The 20,107-nt window shown below is 44.7% G+C and overlaps 1 protein-coding gene across 10 annotated transcripts in view; it reads right to left on the bottom strand.

Moving 5' to 3' along the window:
• Window positions 1-1,055: 1,055 nt before the first annotated feature.
• The window catches only part of LOC119969648 (nuclear receptor coactivator 3-like), a 289,402-nt gene continuing 270,350 nt past the window's right edge, over window positions 1,056-20,107 (bottom strand). For all 10 annotated transcript variants that reach the window (XM_038803571.1, XM_038803581.1, XM_038803575.1 and 7 more), the window contains 5 exons: window positions 18,113-18,214; window positions 16,732-16,933; window positions 13,242-13,416; window positions 12,179-12,365; window positions 1,056-7,153 (listed from right to left, as the gene is read on the bottom strand). In XM_038803571.1, coding sequence (XP_038659499.1) covers window positions 7,142-7,153; window positions 12,179-12,365; window positions 13,242-13,416; window positions 16,732-16,933; window positions 18,113-18,214 — 678 coding nt within the window. In that variant the 3' untranslated portion in view covers window positions 1,056-7,141. The remainder of the gene's footprint in view (window positions 7,154-12,178; window positions 12,366-13,241; window positions 13,417-16,731; window positions 16,934-18,112; window positions 18,215-20,107) is intronic.

Raw genomic sequence — 20,107 nt, 5'->3', positions numbered from 1 at the left:
TTCCTGATGATCCAATGCATTCAACAGATCATCTTCTACCATTTCTGCTACCTCCAGTGTAATGCCACTGCCAAACACATCTTGCCTCACCCCCCTCCCTTTCAGCATTCCAAAAGGACTTTCTATTTGGTTCACTCTTCAATCACTGCAAGTCTATCACAGACCTTTTTGTCACCTTTTTCCCCCAGCTACCATCTGCCTTTCACTTGTTCAAACCTATTGCATTTTTCATTTTTCCCTGTTCTGATGAAAGGTCATGAACCCAAAACATGAATTCTGGTCTGCAACTTCCTCAGAGTGGCAACCTCCGCCAGACTGCCATTCTCGATGGACTTACCCATGCTGGGATTCTAAAACCCTCTCACCCAACCTTCCTCACTCAGGCTGAGTGAGACAGGAGTAGCGAAGCGCACCCCTGGCTGCGTTGGCATGGAGTAACTGGAGCATAGAGGTGTAAGAAACGCACCCCTTTTACAACACCCGCTGCTGTACAAGAGGTCTTTAAAGGGACAATTAAAAGGTAAGTGCAGACAATGGGTGGGGGGAGGGGCATTCGGGACAGAGAGAGGGAGTCAGTCGGGGATGGTGGGTGATGCAGAGGGGGTTTAGTATGCGGGGGTGGTGGAAGGGGTCATGTGCATACGGTGTCTGGGCTTTAAATACTTAAGAGTAATTTATTTTTCTCTAACCCTTTCAGAGTAACTATCAGGATAAGACTGGTAGAACCATCTGAAGTAAGTGATTTAAATCGCTTCTGTTGGATGGTTCCCGACCTAGCGCAATTGTCCAGTGGAAGTTAGCTTTTCTGGGCAACTGCCAGGGAAACTCTTTACGTAGGAACCTCAGAGAGATCCCCCTTAAATGCGACGCTGGGGTAAGCAGGACATTTTGGGCCTCCCATTTCTTTCTCCCCAGATGCTGCCTGACCTGCTGGATATTTCTAGCATTTTGAGTTCATCAGAGACCACCTTTCTTTCTGACCAAACAATGTGTTAAATAATTATCGAAACCATTAACACTAAATAAAATGATACACAACGTGATACAACTTTAGGTTTCTTTTAACATTCACATTCACACACTTTAATATCATGAAAATTTATTCAGACATGGCTTATGTGTATTTAATGTACAACTTTTACAGAATGCTTTCTTACAACATCTGTTTCCAAACAGCAGAATAGCAAGATACAGTTACAAATCGGCAAAGACATTTTAAATAGAAATCTTTATTTACAACATTAACATCAAGAGGCAAATAAATCAGTAAAAGCAATATCTGCTAACAATCTTATCTTTTTTCATTATTTTGTGTTTTTTAAACAAATTTTTTATCATACTTGCTTTGCAGGAAATGTAACATTGGGATACAAATAGCAATATTAGCCATCTTTAGACCGAACTAAATTAAATCCTCACTACTCTTCAATACTGTAGGTCTCCTCCAGTTGGCCTTTCAAATATTGCTTTTACAGCATGATAAATGTATTAATTTTATTATTTTAAGTTTTTTTTTTAACCGGTGTCTATCACCAACAAAACTTGATACATAAAATTAAAAACACAAAAATTAGATTGAGGCTAATGGGAAAAAGAAAAGAAAAAAAGTGACTCATTATAATACCTGCATTGAATTATTCCTTTTTAAATAATAAATAGTTTGCTCCACTGGGTAAACCTATACATTAACCATAGTAATGTACAATTTGGTGTTATCAGTAAGGAAAGAGCTTGAATATACATGATATCAGATTACTATAGCAGTATGCAATGTACAAATGAGAACAAATCAAAAATCTATAGTCTAATCTCACACATTTTACCTAGAAATCCCAAACTTCCAAGAGCACCCAGTTCAGATCACACATAATTATTGTATAGGAATTCAAAACAATCATTTTCTGCATTAAAATAAAATTCCAAATTATTCACAGTGCTCTGAACTCATTGTGATGTGAAGCATTATTAGGTAAAATGGTCACTTACTGTCAGGGAAGCGGGAGAGGGGGGGGGGGGGGGTGGAGAGAAGAGTTAATAAGAAAATCTGGAGATTGGAGGTGCGGCCTAGCCCTTTTAGTTTCCAAAAAATCCATTGTGGACATTAGTATGGTCAGTGCTCAGACTCAAAGAATGACGCCAATTGACAGACACTGTTACTCACGTTTCACCTGAAATGAAAACGGAGTAGCATAAAACCGTCATTAAAATACATAATGTTAGTTCCACGGAACAAGCTTTTCTCTCAGTTCTTCCTTCGAGAAGTACTAATGGTGGAGGGTGGAGTATTTTTCATATCCAATCCTTGCACCATTACTCATCTGCAATCCTACAGAGTGTACCTCATCGGGCTATTTGATCCTAGCTGCTTCTAGCCCAACCGTGCCCCAATATCCACTTATAGACAAACTCCAGGAGGATCAGAAGTGAGAATGTGAGTCAGTTTCTTCCTCCCAAACTCAAGAGTCATCAAGAACAATTGCAGTGCGCCTTTTTTTCCCCTCAGCCCCCTCCCTACCTGAGCCATGCTGGTCGGCATGTTTCATGATTTGCCAGATGCACTGGCTGAGGTATCAAGGACTCAAAATACTGCTACGTCCTGGGGTGAGGCTGACATTACATCTCATGAGCAAGTCAGAATATCGATAGCTTGGACTCTTGGGAACATGGGCATTTTCCACTCTCTGAAGTAACGAAGAGGAGTTTGTGCACTGATCTTTTGTAAATGTTGCTCACCCTTAAGAAAAAAAAGGGATCGAGTTGAGACAATCAGCAGTTAATTTGTTTGTACCCTTTATAAATAGCTCTGTACAAAAGCCTTTATTAGAACTTACCATTACAATATTTTTACGTCAGTCTGTAGCAATTAGCTGCAGAAACTTACATCAAATGCAAGCATCTCATACTGCTTCCAAAAAGCCCTTCTTAAAAAAAGTGTAAAAATCAACTAATTTTCGTAACTTGGGAACTCGATCTAACTAATAACCTTCTCTGCTGGGATGCAAGCAATTTAACCTGAGCCACGCACCATGATTCAGTACAGAAGGAACAAATTCTGGAGTCAGACAGGTAGCTCTGCAATTCATCTTTCTGTTGAGAATAAAATACGCACATTGCTCCAGATACCAGGTCACCAGTTGTAACTGGGCATTCTTTGCCAGTGAGGAATGCTCATACATTGGGCTGTGGTTTGAGACCTGAACATTTTATACAGGGAATAATCCTGCTTAATGGCCGCAATATTCAGAGTTTCAGTACAGCAAGCCTGGAAATCAGCTATAGTATTATGCCTAGATTTAACAGGGAAAGAAATGCGGAAATTATTAAATAATGATGAATAAAATATACACTTTAATTGGTTATATTCATAAGGACACTCTTCACTGAGTACAGGTATAGCATTTTTAATATCTACTTTCTCCTCAGGATACAGAAAAGTGCAACTGAATATAAATGAAACATATATTTTTCCATATGGTTCCTGACACTAATGTCAGGTTACAGGATTATCACATGATCCCCTACACTATCAGGCTAATTTAGTTGTTTGTTTTTTTTTGGTTAGTTTTAACCTCAGTCAAGATGCGCAGCAAACCTGAGTGTTTTCATCACTTATAAACCAAAGTAACTGCTGTCTTCCCTCCACACCTCAGCCCACCCACAGTAAAGGTTGTCCGTGTTTACCATAATTAAGCTTTCAATCTTGAAAACATCCACTCTGAACTACCCATGTACAAATAAGGCAAGTTACGATTCCCCACTCCACTAAAGAAAATCATCTTTTCATGACTTCAAGAATGAAACTATTTCCAACGGAGTGGAAACAATAGGCACTTGGCCATTTTTCTTTTCTCAACTTGGCAAGGCAACAGCTGAACTGTAATGCCTCTGTTTAATGGATTGCCCAGCTCCATCTATGCATGGTTGGCTTCAGATGGACAAATTTAGTTTTGGCTCATTTGCACACCAGGGAGCTCCAGGCAATGGCTGCCAAATGTCTGCCCCGTGTGCAGCAATTAATGGCTGAAAGAAGTCATCTGCATCTATGCTTCTAGACAGCTTTCAGATCATTTAAAAAGAAACCTAAACATATTAAGCAGCATCACAAAGGGATGCTTCGAACATTAAAATCAGATGTTGCCACTTAAACCTTTCCTAATAAAGCAAAGCTTCTTTCGGTTTAAGAACAGCCAATATGCAGTCAGTAATACATTAAAATTAAATTAAATGTTTGCTTTGTTTCTCGTGGGGTTGGGTGGGGAGGGAGGGGAGGGGTCACAAAAAAAATATTCAGTCGATGTGGAATGTATCTGCTGCTGACGACAGCAACTTGTTGTTTTCTTTTAAACTATGTTAAGTGATCAATATGATCAGACAAGGCCTCAGGCTATTAGTTGCACAAAACATACCCATTGCTTCAACTAAAGTAGGTTCAATTTAAGTTAATATTCAAAAAAGCTGCCAAGAGCAGCAATTTTTCTATTCCACTCATCCAGCACTTGCTTGTCGACAAATGCAAGTTACAATAACAAAGTTCACCAGGCTTGACATGGTCTTTATCTACGGTAGTTCCAGTAACATTGTATATATTGATTTTAAAAATAACAAATCTACAGAGGCAGAAGTGCAGTTGTGGCCTGACTCAAACTGCATTGGCAGCACAGAAACCTTACACTCCACTTAAATTGTTGCATAGATTTCTGTACCATCTGAACATTTGACTTCAGTCATTAGGTGGGGGGAAAGAAGTTTCCATTCAAATTGCTGTATCCTTTTGGGGGGAAAAAGAAGTTCTCGGTGGCAGTAACTAATTTTGCATTAAAATGCTAGTCATGATTTTGTGTGGTCTTGGGGTACATCCTTTTTCTCAACAAAAAAATGCACCAGCAGACGTGTCCAACCTTGTAAAACACTATAAGCTCCAGCAAATCAAACAATGTTTGAGTAGAAAGAAATACAAGCAGCAGCAAACAGGGAAGGTGGAAGGAAAAAAGGAACTCGCATTAACTAGAACAATCAGCATTTATGGAATAAAAACTACAAACTAGCTTAGATGTGCAAAATGATTCCACTTCCCTGTGATGATGAGCATGTGACCTTTATGCTTCTATGTCAGTCTAAAATCTATCGTTCAATTGGCTTTGCTCAGCTACAGTATTACTTTTATATCTGACAAACTTTGGAAAAAACACTGCAATCAAGCAAGTTACCTTTTGTTGAACAAATCTGAAAACATCCTGAAATCAGTGGCATTAACTGGTAGCAGTTACTTCCAGATCAATCTGTGCAGAACTTTCATCCTTCTTGCAAAAAAAAATCCATCCCAGTATATTATTACCCACAAAAAATCAAAAGCAATCAAAATTTAGTTTTACAGTTAAACATAAAAATGTTGTCCATTGAATTAAACACCATCATTATGAATTGCATAATGTTCAGTCCTGTCACTCATTCATCAAGTCATCACAGACCTTTGCTCATTCAGAATCACACAGAATCAATAATTTACACTCAAAATAGGGAAATTAGGTAGAATATTATTCCTTTGGAGTACAACCATGTAACGTAAGCTGAAGTTTAATGCAGTATCACTTGAAACCTGTCACCAGAATTGAATCTCATCTTTAATGATGCAAATCTCATTCCATCCCCCTATATTTGTAGAAGCAATGAAATGCCAAATTTATGTCTTCATAAGGATCCTTACATCGTCCATCACCATAACATAGACACTATGAGTTATTGCTCAGCAATTTACAGGCGACCCCTCTCTTCCTCTCACAGAGGTGAGGATGGCCAAGCAGCACTTCATGGGAAATTCTGTCTCAATATAAACTACTAGTGAGAACACTCGTGAGAAACAAATCATTTTTCAAACTTTTGATTGGTTACTGTTTGACCAATTGAAGCTTTGATTTTTCAGGTCAGATAAATGCAGTTGCACTTTTCAGAAGCACCTTTTCTTATAGAGAAAATGTTGGGGAGAGGAGGGAATGGGGGGGATGGGAAAGAGAAAAACAACTTTTAGAAAGTTAAAAGGTAGATTGGCAGCAGAAGATTAAAATCTGGGCGATCGACATGGAAAAATCTAAAGGTTTTGCACATTTTTTACAGATTGGCTCAATTGTCAAGGTCTGGTGCAAACAGGACTGACAACTTGAACTGGTGCTGAAAGGCAAAATGTACAGAAACAAGAATCTGTCAAATATTTAGCCTCACCAATGCTGTGCAAAAAAAAAAAATCAGAAAATGTGATCTATAAAAGTGTATATATAATATAATATTGTATTCATTATTTACAAGATATATTCACAGGAACCAGCTTCCAGGAGTTTAATGCTGCAGTACCTTGCTTTGAGTGAACAGCACGCACTTAAATATACCCCATTTGAAATTTTATCTGCAATATTTTAAAATAAAGAAAATTATTGCTTGGCATTGCAAACGCAGATTTTAAACGTTGGAGGTTGGTCATACAGTTATGTTCTACTGCAAAATACCAATGGGATATTTAACACAAAGATGATTTGAAACACAAAAATAAGAATTTGCTAATGTGCAGATATGACTACTGATCAGGAAACACTGCAGCGACCCTCGACTACTTCAACCCTCTCTAAAGTGCATCAACAAGCACACTGTCCTATGCTGACACATAGCCGTCACCTTTTTCTTTCCCTCAAATTTTTGTAAATGTGATGATCACATTACAAGTGGCATTTCACAACCCTGCCAAAACAAATAAAACAAGGCTCGGTACTGCACTAAAGTAGATGCAAGATTTGGCAAGGGAAAAGGTAGCAACCAGATGACCTTAAAGGACAATTAAAAACCAAAGCAAATCCGAAACGATTCGGGTTTTCAACCCAGCGGTGTACTGCTGCCAAGAGTCTTCTTTTTCAAAAATCAAACACATCTAATAAAAACAGAGAAACAGTTCTCTTCTTTTGTTAAGAAATGTACAACTCAGCAGGCTGGCACAGTGATTCTATTTGGGCTGCACCAATCCTCATCAGCACACAAGGTGGCACCATTTCCATCTGTGTAAGTGTCTTTGTTGTATATTCTCACAGTGCATTGCTCTCAAAAGCCATGTGGACCCAAATTAACCATTTTTGGATTGATGATCAGCCGTCCTGAGTTGTCAGCAATATTTCTGTATCAGGGAAAGGTGAGAAAAGGAAGGGAATTAAGAACATTTTGAGAGTCTGACATCTACCCCACTCTAGTTCAATATAAAATCTACACAATTGAATCAAAAGGCTTACACAATCAACTTTTGTGCATCAGCAAGAGGGGTGTCCGAGTTGGAGAACACAGTGCAATTGCTTTCATGACAGAATCAAGCCCTTCCAATTTAGATAGAGGAAGATCAGACATGCAGCCCAAGTTGCCCCGCTTTTCCCCGATAACATGTTTGCCACTTTACCAGCCCACGGTTTCTCCCCATGTATTTTAACAATCAGTAAAATGTGAGTTGTCAAGCTCAGAAATGAAACCGTGACCAACAATCACATCAGAACACTTATATCTCTGCAACATGTCTATTTCCATATCAGACACCCTCCTTAAAACAACAAGATTAGGTTGCAGTACTGGAGCTGCTCCTGGATCAAACGAGATTGAGGGCAGATCTGATAGAGGTGAATAAAATTCTAAAGGTTTTGGATAAGATTGACAAAGAAAAATTAGTTAATGATACTAGGGGCTAGTTTAGCACAGTGGGCTAAACAGCTGGCTTGTAATGCAGAACAAGGCAGCAGCGTGGGTTCAATTGCCGTACCGGCCTCCCCGACCAGGCGGCGGAATGCGGTGACTAGGGACTTTTCACAGTACCTTCATTGAAGCCTACTTGTGACAATAAGCGATTATTATTATTAAAGGACCGGGGGACACAGATTTAAGATTTTTAGGAAGAGATACTGGGATGGGGAAGGGAGATTGAAGAAGAACACTTTATCACAGTTGTGTTGAAATTGGCTGTTGCATTTTCTTACACCTGTTGAGGGTATAAATAACAGAGTAGATCAAGGAAAACCAATGATACAGTATATTTAGATAACCAAAAGACATTCTTAGATTGTGTTACATAAGAAAGGGCTCATAGGATTCTGGTTATTATATTAGTACGGAATGAGAATTGGTCAATCAGCAGAAAACAGGGAGTGGGAACAAAAAGGTAACTTTCAGGATGGAAGCTGTGACTAACGGGATGCCAGAGGATCAATGCTTGGGCCTTAGATGTAGAGCTTGTGTAAGCTTGATACAGATCCAAAGGTAGATGGGAAAGTAAGATGCAAGGAGGATGCAAATGCAAAGCAGCTGCAAGGGGAAGCAGAGTAAGTGATGGGCAAGGTCTCAGACGGGAGTATAATTGGGTGAGGGGGGAGAAATTATGCATTCCGGCATGAAGAACGGAAATGCAGATTTAAAAATTATTTTTGATATTCAGGTGAATTTCTACATGAATTACAGAGAGGTTAATATTGAGGCATGGGAAGTAATTCGGAAAGTAGATGTTACTTTATTGCAAAGAAATTATAAGAATCAGGAAGACTTATTGGAATTATACTAGGCTTTGGTGATTCGACACCTAGAATACTGGGCATGATTCTCCCGATTTGATTCTAAATGCTGCAGCCAGTGATAAAACTGGAGTGCTTCCTGATGACACTAGCACTACTCGATGGCATTTTGAAATACGTTTTTGGAGCGGGGCGTGTTTTGCGCTGGCCTTGAGGGGCGGGGCTGAAACTCATCGACGGGTCCTGCTCCTCAGAGATGGAACCCATTTTAAAGGGTGCCCAAATATCAGATTAATATTCCAGTCCTCGCCCCCCCTCTGGCAAGTGAGCGACATCCCAACATGGGATTTCCAAATGCCCCCTTCAGGCCTCTCCCCCTAGATCTCCCCCTCTTAGCAGTGCTAGCCTTCAACATTGATTCCAAAGGGGAGAGAGGGGGGGCGGCGAGAGGCTGAGTATCCTCCCTACACTTACCCCCAGGGTGCCAAGGGGGGTTCTTCAGGGGAGGTGGAAGTCGGGGGGGGTTTGGCTGGGCAGGCTTAGGTCAGGGGTCTATCCACGTTGTGGGTCATGTGGCAGATCTTTGTGGCTTTGAAAATCAATAAAAGATCTTTCAGCATGTCAAGTTGTTGTTCAAAGTTTCCCCTCCCAAGTGTTGAAACCTTTGATGTCTCTCCCAGCATGACAATATCAATGATCTATCAGATGAAGGCTTCTGAAGAGCTTCCTAGAAAGAGCAGCTGCTCTGTCGGAGTGCTGTCCTCGCACCTGCTCTTTCTAGGAAGCTCTTCAGAACAAAGAAACGGCCCCTTTAAAACAACTGCAGTCAGAGAGAAGCACTTCAAAGTTAATGGACTGTGTCATGTGAGAGGACCTATAAGAAATGGGTGTGTATATAAATATCTGTAGTGAGAGTACCTTTAAGAAATGGGCGTTTATTACTGCAGTGATGTCAGAGAGTGGGTGGAGCTGGGCTGTCTGTCAGCTTTTTACTTTCGTTTTAGGCTGTTTGCTGCAGGGTGTGTTTTAGTTTTGTTTTCAGAGCAGGTTGGCTGCAGTCACAGCCAGAAGGTGAATGAGTCTCTCTCACTGTAATCTAAAAACTGTAAATCGATTCTTTGGTGATTTAAAACTAATAACTGCTCTCAGTAGTGACTTTAACCTGATGTGCTTCTGTTAAATGTTTTGTTTTCAAGTCTTATGGGTGTTAAAAAGAAAGCTTAAAGGATTACTTAGTGTTGTAGTCTTTGGAGGTTGTATTTGAATTAATGGTTGCTAAGATATTCACTGTATGTTTTAAAAAAGTTAACTTGAGTTCATAGAATAAACATTGTTTTGCTTTAAAAAATACTTTTCCATTTCTGCTGTACCACACCTGTAGAGTGGATTGTGTGCTCCCCATACCACAATCTATTAAAAGTTGTGGATCAGGTGAACTTCATGATACACTTTGGGGTTCTCTAAACCCTGGCACATAACAAATGTGAAAAGCTATAAAAACAAAGCTAATCCCTCCTTTGAAATAAGATCATAAGACCATAAGACATAGGAGCAGAATTAGGCCACTTGGCCCATCGAGTCTGCTCCGCCATTCAATCACAGCTGATATTTTGTCATCCCCATTCTCCTGCCTGTAATCCCTGATCCCCTTATTAATCAAGAACCTATCTATCTCGGTCTTAAAGACACTCAGTGAATTGGCCTTCACAGCCTTCTGGGGCAAGACGTTCCACAGATTCACCACCCTCTGGCTGAAACAATTCCTCCTCATCTCTGTTTTAAAGGATCATCCCTTTAATCGGAGATGTGTCCTCTGGTTCTAGTTTTTCCTGTAAGTGGAAACATCCTCTCTACGTCCACTCTATCTAGGCCTCGCAATACCTTGTACGTTTCAATAAGATCCCCTCTCATCCTTCTCAACTCCAACGAGTACAGACCCAGCGACCCAAACAGATGGAACCTGTCAATCAAGAGGCTTGTAAAAGGTAATGGGCCATGAAATTGAACGTAAACAATACAGTTGAAAGCTTTTAGGTTTCTCAACATATCCAGAGGCTTGAAAATTTTAAGGGGAATGAACTTGACTGTAAAAAAAAAAGCATTTGAAAGTTTCCAACAGATATGAGGGAAGACTTCACCTTTATCTGATAGATTATTGATATGGACATGCTGGTAGAGACATCAAATGGTTACAGAGGGCTACAAAGGGAAGGCTTTTAACTACAGCTTGACATGCTGAAAGACAATCGAACAATTTTCAAAGCCACGTGGAAGACCTGCCATATGACCCCCATCCCAGCCAAGTCCAAGCCCCCCGACCAACATCTCCACTGGGCCCCCTCGACATGATGTAAGTATAGAGAGGGTACTCACCCCCTTGTCCCTTCTCACAGTCCAAGGCACCATGTCCCCGCATGTCAGGACCTGCACTAATTCACACCCGCGGGACTCCTGCCTGGGTGGGGAGGTGGCTGTGGAGCATCCCAGGAGATGAGTCAATTGCGTTTCCTGCCTGATAATTACATTCAAATCATAGAATCCCCACAGTGCAGGAGGCCATTCATCCCGTCGTGTCTACACCGACCCTCTGAAAGGGCAGCCCACCTAGTCCCAATCCGACCCCCCCCCCCCCCCCCCCCCCCCCCCCCCCCATCCTCGTAACCCCACCTAACCATTGGACACCAAGGGGCAATTTAGCACGGCCAATCCACCTAACCTGAACGTCTTTGGACTGTGGGAGGAAACCGGAGCACCTGGAGAAAACCCACACAGTCATCTGAAGTTGGAATTGAACCCTGCTCCCTGGTGCTGTGAGGCAGTAGTGTTAGCCACTGTGCCACCCAATGAATGTAAATGGGAAGTTAGCATGTTCTCTCCTGTTCTGGTGAGAACCTGATCGGGGCTGGCAAAACAGGCTGGGAGGCGTGCAATTGTTTTGACGCCTGGCAAGAATCCTGTTTTGGCGCTCAAACCCGAATCAGCCACCATTGCGATTCCCACCTGGGGCTAGTAGCCCCTGGGAACCTCCCACACTATGTACGGTTTGATCCCCTGACCAAAGCACGGCTATACTTGCCTCAGAGGGAATGGACCAAAGTTTTGCAAGATGAATTCCTGGAATGAGACCTTTCCTATGAAGAGTGATTGATGAGAATAGGCCCATGTCGATGGAATTTAGAAGACGGAGAGGTGAAATGCATAAAATTCTTAGACATCTTGACAAAATGGATGGCAAGAGCAGTTTTCCTGGCAGGAGACTTTAGAACGAAGGATCATATTCTCAGGATAAGGGACTGGTCATTTAGAAATGGTTGGGGAGAAAGTCATTGATGCAAAGAGTTGTGAATCTTTGAAATTATCTAGCCCAGAGGGTTTGCCGGTGATCAGTCATTGAGAATATCGGAGACGGAGATCAACAGAGTTTTAGATACTAAGGAAAAGTCAAGGGGTAGAGAACAGGATTGGAAAGTGAAGTTCAAGCAGAGGGTCAGCCACTGAAGGCTCAAACCCTATCCCTGCTTACCTTCTTACATTACAACAGTGACCACACCACTGCATCGGTTGTGAAGAGCTTTGGGACATAGCAAGATAATGAAAACCTTTCTACAAGGTGAAAGTTCCTTTTAAAAAAAAAAACAAAATATGGGTAGTCCTACCTGTTCTGGACCCATGGCTGACATCCCTGACACAGACATTGGAGTCATGCCAATTTGCCCTGGCATCTGACCCATACTAGTGCCACTGGCATTCACTGGCATGTTGGTATTCATATTCATCAAACTGTTGTACGTGCTGGCATTTGTCTGTTGCCCGAATTGCTGTGGAGACTGCTGTGGAAATGTACTGTAAAAGATAAACACAAAAATCAATAAAATGAACTCATTCTTCTGCAGCCTCAATCTGGGCACAATACACTATTCAAAGAATTAAACTGTGCATACCATAAAGTAGGTTCATATAAAGAAGGCCTTCTTTCAACACTTTTGATTTCATATTTTCAAATACCAGCCTGACCTCTTCACATTACAACATTTGGCAATTCTGGAGGAGAACCCAATATGCTGCCACTAACTACTGTTTCTGCTTTTGATCACCTTTTACGCAAAGGAATACTTACTGATGTCAGTCCTTCACATCTGTTTGCTTAGGCATTTCTCAGAAATATTGCTCTAGCTTTATTATCTCTACACTATTAAGCATCAGGCTATATTCAAACTAACATTCAGCAACAAGGCAAAGTGGTTTCTGCTTCAAAGACACGCTGAAGTTGCAGTATATTTTTCAAGCCTGGGCTTAACTCAACACCAAAGAGAGGTAGTATGAAACTCATAAGAAAAGGAGTAATCTTGCATAGCTTTGGTTGCATGAAGTGTTATTCCAGTGCAGTCCAACCAGTTTTGAATATTAGTCAAAGAATCCCTTGGCTATGTAGACTTGTTTTAAAAATCCAAGTCATAAATATAAATGACATTCAATGAAGATGCTGCCATCCACACATATAGATCACCGACACATAAAATGTAGCTGCTGGGAGAACAGTTCTGTAAGCACATAGACAGACCTTGGATGGATTTTCCAGGCTGGCAGCGTAAACAACATACTATCTGGTTGCAACCAACACTGTGGTGTAAGGTTCCCGGTGATATATTTTTTCAAGGTGGAAAAGACCCAATAGTTCCTCAGAGCTCATGAACTAATAGCAGCTCCGTTATTGCATACCTATTTCCACCCATGCTTCCTGTGGACCAGCCCTTCATGTCAGTGGTTGTTTGGTAGACAGAAGCTGCCTGGGGGTGTTGCATCATGGGATTCTGTGAAAGCCCCATTCTTGACATGAGTGCATTATGGGGGCTGGGAGCCCTGCCAAAAGTTGGATCAGGTTGTTGATTCATCCCTGTACAAAGAAAGCTACAGTTAATCCACAATAATGCAACTCATACAACCAACCACCATCAAAATAAATTAGGTCAAATTTTAAATGACTTTTTAAAATGATCAACTTGTTATTTAAAAACACCACCAAGGAAGGACGTATCATTGTATTTCTAGCATAAAATTGAGAGATTTTTTTTTCCTAAGTCTTTTCCATGCTAGCTCTGACTAGAGTAACATTCCTCAGGCAATGGTAATCCTTATGTATCTTGTCACAGGGGGGGGTGCAGAGATCGCCACCGAGATGGATTCAGTTTTCCCCCAATGCCCACATAAGCACAATTTCCAGGAGGAGATTGCCGAAAAATGATCAATAATGAGAGACCAGGTGGATTTTTCCCCACTTGAAGAGAGACGCTGATGCTAGTCGCAGTATCTCATCTAATGCCTTGGCTGCTCTGTATGGCTAAAGATTCATCACTAGACTTCTATGAGGCAATGTGAAAATCAAGATTATATTGCCCATAATTTACCAAGTAACTCTCTAAAATATTCCACTCCAGGCATTCCTTAATCAGAGATTAAACATTATAAAGCGCCTCCAGTTATTAACTGATATATGGTCAACAATGTGGGAAAAGGGATTGAGAAAAAAATGAAGCTAAACTAACCAAACAAGTGAAGCGGTTGAAGGGATGTTAAAGAAAGAGAAATGAAAGTGGCCGGGGCAGCACGGCAGCGTTGTGGCCGGGGCAGCACGGCAGCGCCGTGGCCGGGGCAGCACGGCAGCACCGTGGCAGCACCGTGGCCGGGGCAGCACGGCAGCACCGTGGCAGCACTGTGGCCGGGGCAGCACCGTGGCCGGGGCAGCACCGTGGCCGGGGCAGCACGGCAGCACCGTGGCCGGGGCAGCACGGCAGCACCGTGGCCGGGGCAGCACGGCAGCACCGTGGCCGGGGCAGCACGGCAGCACCGTGGCCGGGGCAGCACGGCAGCACCGTGGCCGGGGCAGCACCGGGGCCGGGGCAGCACGGCAGCACCGTGGCAGCACGGCAGCACCGTGGCCGGGGCAGCACGGCAGCACCGGGGCAGCACGGCAGCGCCGTGGCCGGGGGAGCACGGCAGCACCGGGGCAGCACGGCAGCACCGGGGCAGCACGGCAGCACCGTGGCCGGGGCAGCACGGCAGCACCGGGGCAGCACGGCAGCGCCGTGGCCGGGGCAGCACGGCAGCACCGGGGCAGCACGGCAGCGCCGTGGCCGGGGCAGCGCGGCAGCACCGTGGCCGGGGCAGCACCGTGGCCGGGGCAGCACGGCAGCACCGTGGCAGCACGGCAGCACCGTGGCCGGGGCAGCACGGCAGCACCGTGGCCGGGGCAGCACGGCAGCACCGGGGCCGGGGCAGCACGGCAGCACCGGGGCAGCACGGCAGCACCAGGGCAGCACGGCAGCACCGTGGCCGGGGCAGCACGGCAGCACCGTGGCCGGGGCAGCACGGCAGCACCGTGGCCGGGGCAGCACGGCAGCACCGTGGCCGGGGCAGCACGGCAGCACCGTGGCCGGGGCAGCACGGCAGCACCGTGGCCGGGGCAGCACGGCAGCACCGTGGCCGGGGCAGCACGGCAGCACCGTGGCCGGGGCAGCACGGCAGCACCGTGGCCGGGGCAGCACCGTGGCCGGGGCAGCACGGCAGCACCGTGGCCGGGGCAGCACCGTGGCCGGGGTAGCACGGCAGCGCCGTGGCCGGGGCAGCACGGCAGCACCGTGGCCGGGGCAGCACCGTGGCCGGGGCAGCACGGCAGCACCGTGGCCGGGGCAGCACCGTGGCCGGGGCAGCACGGCAGCACCGTGGCCGGGGCAGCACCGGGGCCGGGGCAGCACGGCAGCACCGTGGCCGGGGCAGCACCGTGGCCGGGGCAGCACGGCAGCACCGTGGCCGGGGCAGCATCGTGGCCGGGGCAGCATCGTGGCCGGGGCAGCATTTTGGCCGGGGCAGCATCGTGGCCGGGGCAGCATCGTGGCCGGGGCAGCATCGTGGCCGGGGCAGCATCGTGGCCGGGGCAGCATCGTGGCCGGGGCAGCATGGCAGCACCGTGGCAGCACAGTGGCCGGGGCAGCACCGTGGCCGGGGCAGCACGGCAGCACCGTGGCCGGGGCAGCACAGCAGCACCGGGGCAGCACGGCAGCACCGTGGCCGGGGCAGCACGGCGGCACCGTGGCCGGGGCAGCACGGCAGCACCGTGGCCAGGGCAGCACAGCAGCACCGTGGCCGGGGCAGCACTGCAGCACCGTGGCCGGGGCAGCACGGCAGCATCGTGGCCGGGGCAGCACATTTGCTTCACAGCTCCAGGTTCGATTTCCTGCTAAGTCATTGTCTGTGATGAGTCTGCACGTTCTCCCTATGTGTGAGTGGGTTTCCGGGTGCTCTGGTTTCCTCCCACAGTCCAAAGATGTGCAGGTAAAATGGATTGGCCATGGCAAATTGCCCTCAGTGTCCAAAAAGGTTGGGTGGGGTTGCGGGGATAGGGTGGAGGTGTGGGCTCGGGTAGGGTGCTCTTTCCAAGTACCAGTGCAGACTCGATGGGCCGAATGGCCTCCTTCAGCACTGTAAATTCTATGATTCTATCAAAGCATTGTTCAAATAAATACACTTTCTGAGCCAAAGAAAAGGTAAAACCAATTGTGAAAAATAAAATTATACCCGAAATATCTGTAGTGGTAAATCGGTGAAAGATTTTAAAATTAGCAAAGAGTATTTTAGGACAGTAAATCTGTCAGTTGTCAATGAGATAATTAATTTTACAAATCATATTTAAAATATTTCCATTGAAATTACTCACAGGAGACATGACACCAAGGTTTATAAACTGTTTAAGAATAAGACATACAGACTAACTTCACCAACAGATCGCACTTATACAGTGCTTTTAACGCAGTAAAATGTCACAAGGCACTTCAGTGTTATCAGGCAAATCTGACAGAGTCACGGATATTAACACAGACATCCAAAACCCGATCAGAAGTAGGTTGTAAGGAACTTAAAATAAAAGAGGAGCAAAGGAGTGGATTCTAAATCTTAGAGCCTAAACAGCCGAAGGCACAGCCACTGATGGAGCTGAGAAAATGAATGCCTGAGCCTGATTTGAAGTACCGAAATCTTCTAACCAATCTGGTTTCCCACATATTCATCATTCCATGGATAGTCTGATACTAGAATGTCCAACATTAAGCTGCAAAATACAGGGAGGGAGCTGGAGAGGAACAAGGAGGGCAAACAACAAAGGTTCTGAGCTGAGGTATAATTGAAAGGCAAAACTTTGCCATCTTCAGTCACATACCATAATTTGGATGGTAGGTGAATTGCTGTGGTGATGCTGGGGTTATCTGAGGCCCGCCCATAGCACCTTCCATGCCAGTCGGAGCAGTTACATTGGGTGGAGGGCTGAAGCCTTGTTGCTGTTGCTGTCGCATAATCATGGCTCGTTGCACCATCTGCCTCTGGTGTTGACTCAGGAGTTCTCGATGCCGCTGGGCCATTATCTGTGTATAGAAAATACCCTACAGATTAGTGCAGAAGTCACAGGCAGCCCACAATAATCTACAGACCAATTTATTAGGATCTGAATGCGACCAATTGATGATCATTTGAATTTTTATGATTTATTGAGCACTGAATGTTTTCAACAGTACCAGAGACCAGCTTTGCAAAAGAAGAACACTATCTTTTTTTTGTTGTTTAAAAAAAAAAAAATTTTAGAGTACCCAATTCATTTTTTTCAATTAAGGGGCAATTTAGCGTGGCCAATCCACCTACTCTGCACATCTTTGGGTTGTGGGGGAAGAAGCCCACACAAACACAGGGAGAATGTGCAAACTCCACATGGTCAGTGGCCCAGAGCCAGGATTGAACCTGGGATCTTGGTGCCATGAGGCTGCAGTGCTACCCACTGCACCACCGTGCTGCCCCTGCACAGGATCATCTTATAACAGGCCCACAATTAGCCCTAAGCATAGTTCAGACTGTCTCCAGAACAGTCCTGATCAGCTTCTGCCGAGTACAATCATGTGAATTGCCCAGAAATATCAGTTTTTTAAAAAAGTGTCTGCACAGCATAAATTCTCCTAATCCCAGACTGAAAAGAAATAACTGCCTCATTTCCTACATATGCTGGTACCATTATACAACAGTAATTGTATCTCCCCATGATTCTCAAATTCCCTGCTAAACAATTAATACCCAATTACTGCAAATTACACTTTTTGATGCAAACTATTCTTGCTCTTCATGACAATCATAAAATAGAAGTGGGCAACAGGGTTGCACTAATTACTTAGGGTAGGTTAGAAGAAATATTCTCTGTCAGCCGCATGGCTGTTCAGCAATCCAAAAGTCCCTGCTCGGGCTATACATTAATCAGCCCCATTAAATTATCGCCATATACAGGTGGCCATGCCAAAAAATTAAAAGCACCCACGCATGTAAACAAGCACATTCCAAAATTAAATTAGAGGGAGCTTTGGTTAGAAGTCATTAGAAGTTTATTCAGCAGATTCATTATATCACAGCCCCATAAGATAAAATATATATATTATGCGCGCTCAACTACAGAAAAACTATTCACATTTCGCAATTCACACACCATACAACTTAAGAAAATGCCCTACGGAGGGAGACCACTTATTATATACACCGAACACACAAATATATGAAACACTTACCTGTGCCACCATTTGCTGCGGTATGCCTTGTCGATGAGCTGGATTGACTGTATTGGGATTTTCTAGCTTTACTCCAAGGGACGGACGGTTTGGATTCATAAGCTTCAAAACACAAATTTCAAATGTCTTTCTAATTCCAATTCAAATAGAAAAGCATCCCACATCAATGCAGCATCATTCTCTTGCATTTTCTACACAGTTGGAGGAGCCATAATTTGTCACAAGATTGAGTGATGATAATCAACTGAGTTCAACTCGATTATCAAGAATAGGAGTGGTCATACAGTATTCAACTGTAGCAATGCTATTCAAACTGACCAGGTAGTTTAAGATCAAGAAAGCAAACATTTTCCTTCATAAGGCGGAGATAAGTTTTGACTCCCTCTCTGTATCTAATTGCCGAAATCATAGCAGCTACAGGGAAGGAGAGTGCTTGAGGAATTATGGGTACAAAACAGTGTCCTCCATTCAACTGCAGAACACAGCAAATCTAATGTTTTAAGGATGTTGATTTTAACGAACCTATTGAAACCCATTAATGCCAGCAAGCAACAGGGCTTCAATGACATCCAGGTTTGAAAGAGAAAACCTCACCAGTAGTGCAACACAGTGGGGGAGAAAAATCACACCACACTAACTGGCTGTGAAGATTGCAGTTCTCTGCGAATTCACTCTGGCAATATTTGCTCCTTGCATCAGATTCTAGCTGTGATCAGCTGGAACCAGGTACAAAGAACTCAGCAGTGCGGGTGCATAATCTAAGGAGTTATGTCAAAAGGTTCAATAAAGAAGCCTGTTGCGAAGGAAACCCAGGTTGGTAGTCCTAAGAAATCTGAAGGAGTAAAGATGGCGGAGGTGCCGCACCTATTACAATGGACATCCTAGAAGTGAAGATGGTGCAGGAGCTGGAAAAATTTGGAAAATAGATGGACAAGCAGTTTGAGCGGCAGGGTAAAGAGATGAAGAAATTCCTTCAAGTCACTATCGAGGAGGCATTGGTCCCAGACAGCAGCTGGGTAAGATCTCAAAGGCGGTGAAAGAGCAGGGCGAGATGTTGGAGGGATTGGAGGACACCACGTGCAGCATGAGAGGTGGTTTGTCTCATTTGAAGCAGAGTTGCTGTTCGTGGTGGCGAATAACAAGGGCAAAACTGAAGGATCTGGAGAACAGAACGAGGCGCTTGAACCTCAGGATAGTGGGGCTGCCAGAGGGAGTGGAGGGCTCGAGGCCAACCAAGTAATTCTCGGAGATCTTCTCCTGGACGGTGGGAGGGGATGAGGTGTTCTCCCTTCCGCAGTCGGAGAGAGCCCATCGGCACTCCGGCAGAAGCCACGGACGAATGAGCCACCGCAGGGCGGTGATTATCCACTCTCAGTTTCCAGAAGAAGTAGTGAGTCCTGGAGTGGGCAGGGAAGAGTTGTAACATTGACTGGGACGGGCACAGGGTGCTATCTGCCAGGACATTGGACCGAGCTGGCAAAGAGACATGGCAAAGGCAGTGTTTACAGAAAAGAAATGCAGATTGGAGTGGTGTACCTGGCGCAACTGAGTGTAATGATGGACTCAAAGGATCATTTATTTGACACGCAGGAGCAGGCAGAAGCCTTCGTCAGAGAGAAGGAACTGGGACCTGTCTGAGGAGGGCGGATGTGGACTTTGTTTGAGAGATGGATCAGGGAGGGTGTGTTGATATTGTCTTCCAATGTGTTCACGTTTTTCTTATCATTGTTTATTTTTTTTAGATGTTAGGGTTGTAAAAGTGGTGCTTCAACAAGTATCGGTTGGGGAAGAGGAGGAGAGTTAGGATGCCATGGCTTGGGCACTTGTGTGGGTAGGGCGGGATGGTAGGGTTTAGGCTGCTGTTTATGGCTGACTTTTTGGAGGGGGATCCTGGGTGGGAAATACCTCACTAGAAAGCAGAAGTAGCTAGTGAATGGGAGCAGAGTGGAGGGAGGGGCTGCGACTCGTTGGGCCAGTGCTGGTAAGGCACAATGG

This window comes from Scyliorhinus canicula, chromosome 7 (assembly GCF_902713615.1).
Source record: "Scyliorhinus canicula chromosome 7, sScyCan1.1, whole genome shotgun sequence".
NCBI classification, from domain to species: domain Eukaryota; kingdom Metazoa; phylum Chordata; class Chondrichthyes; order Carcharhiniformes; family Scyliorhinidae; genus Scyliorhinus; species Scyliorhinus canicula.
The sequence above is the reverse complement of the archived record's forward strand: the minus strand, read 5'-3'. Positions and strand labels throughout refer to the sequence as shown.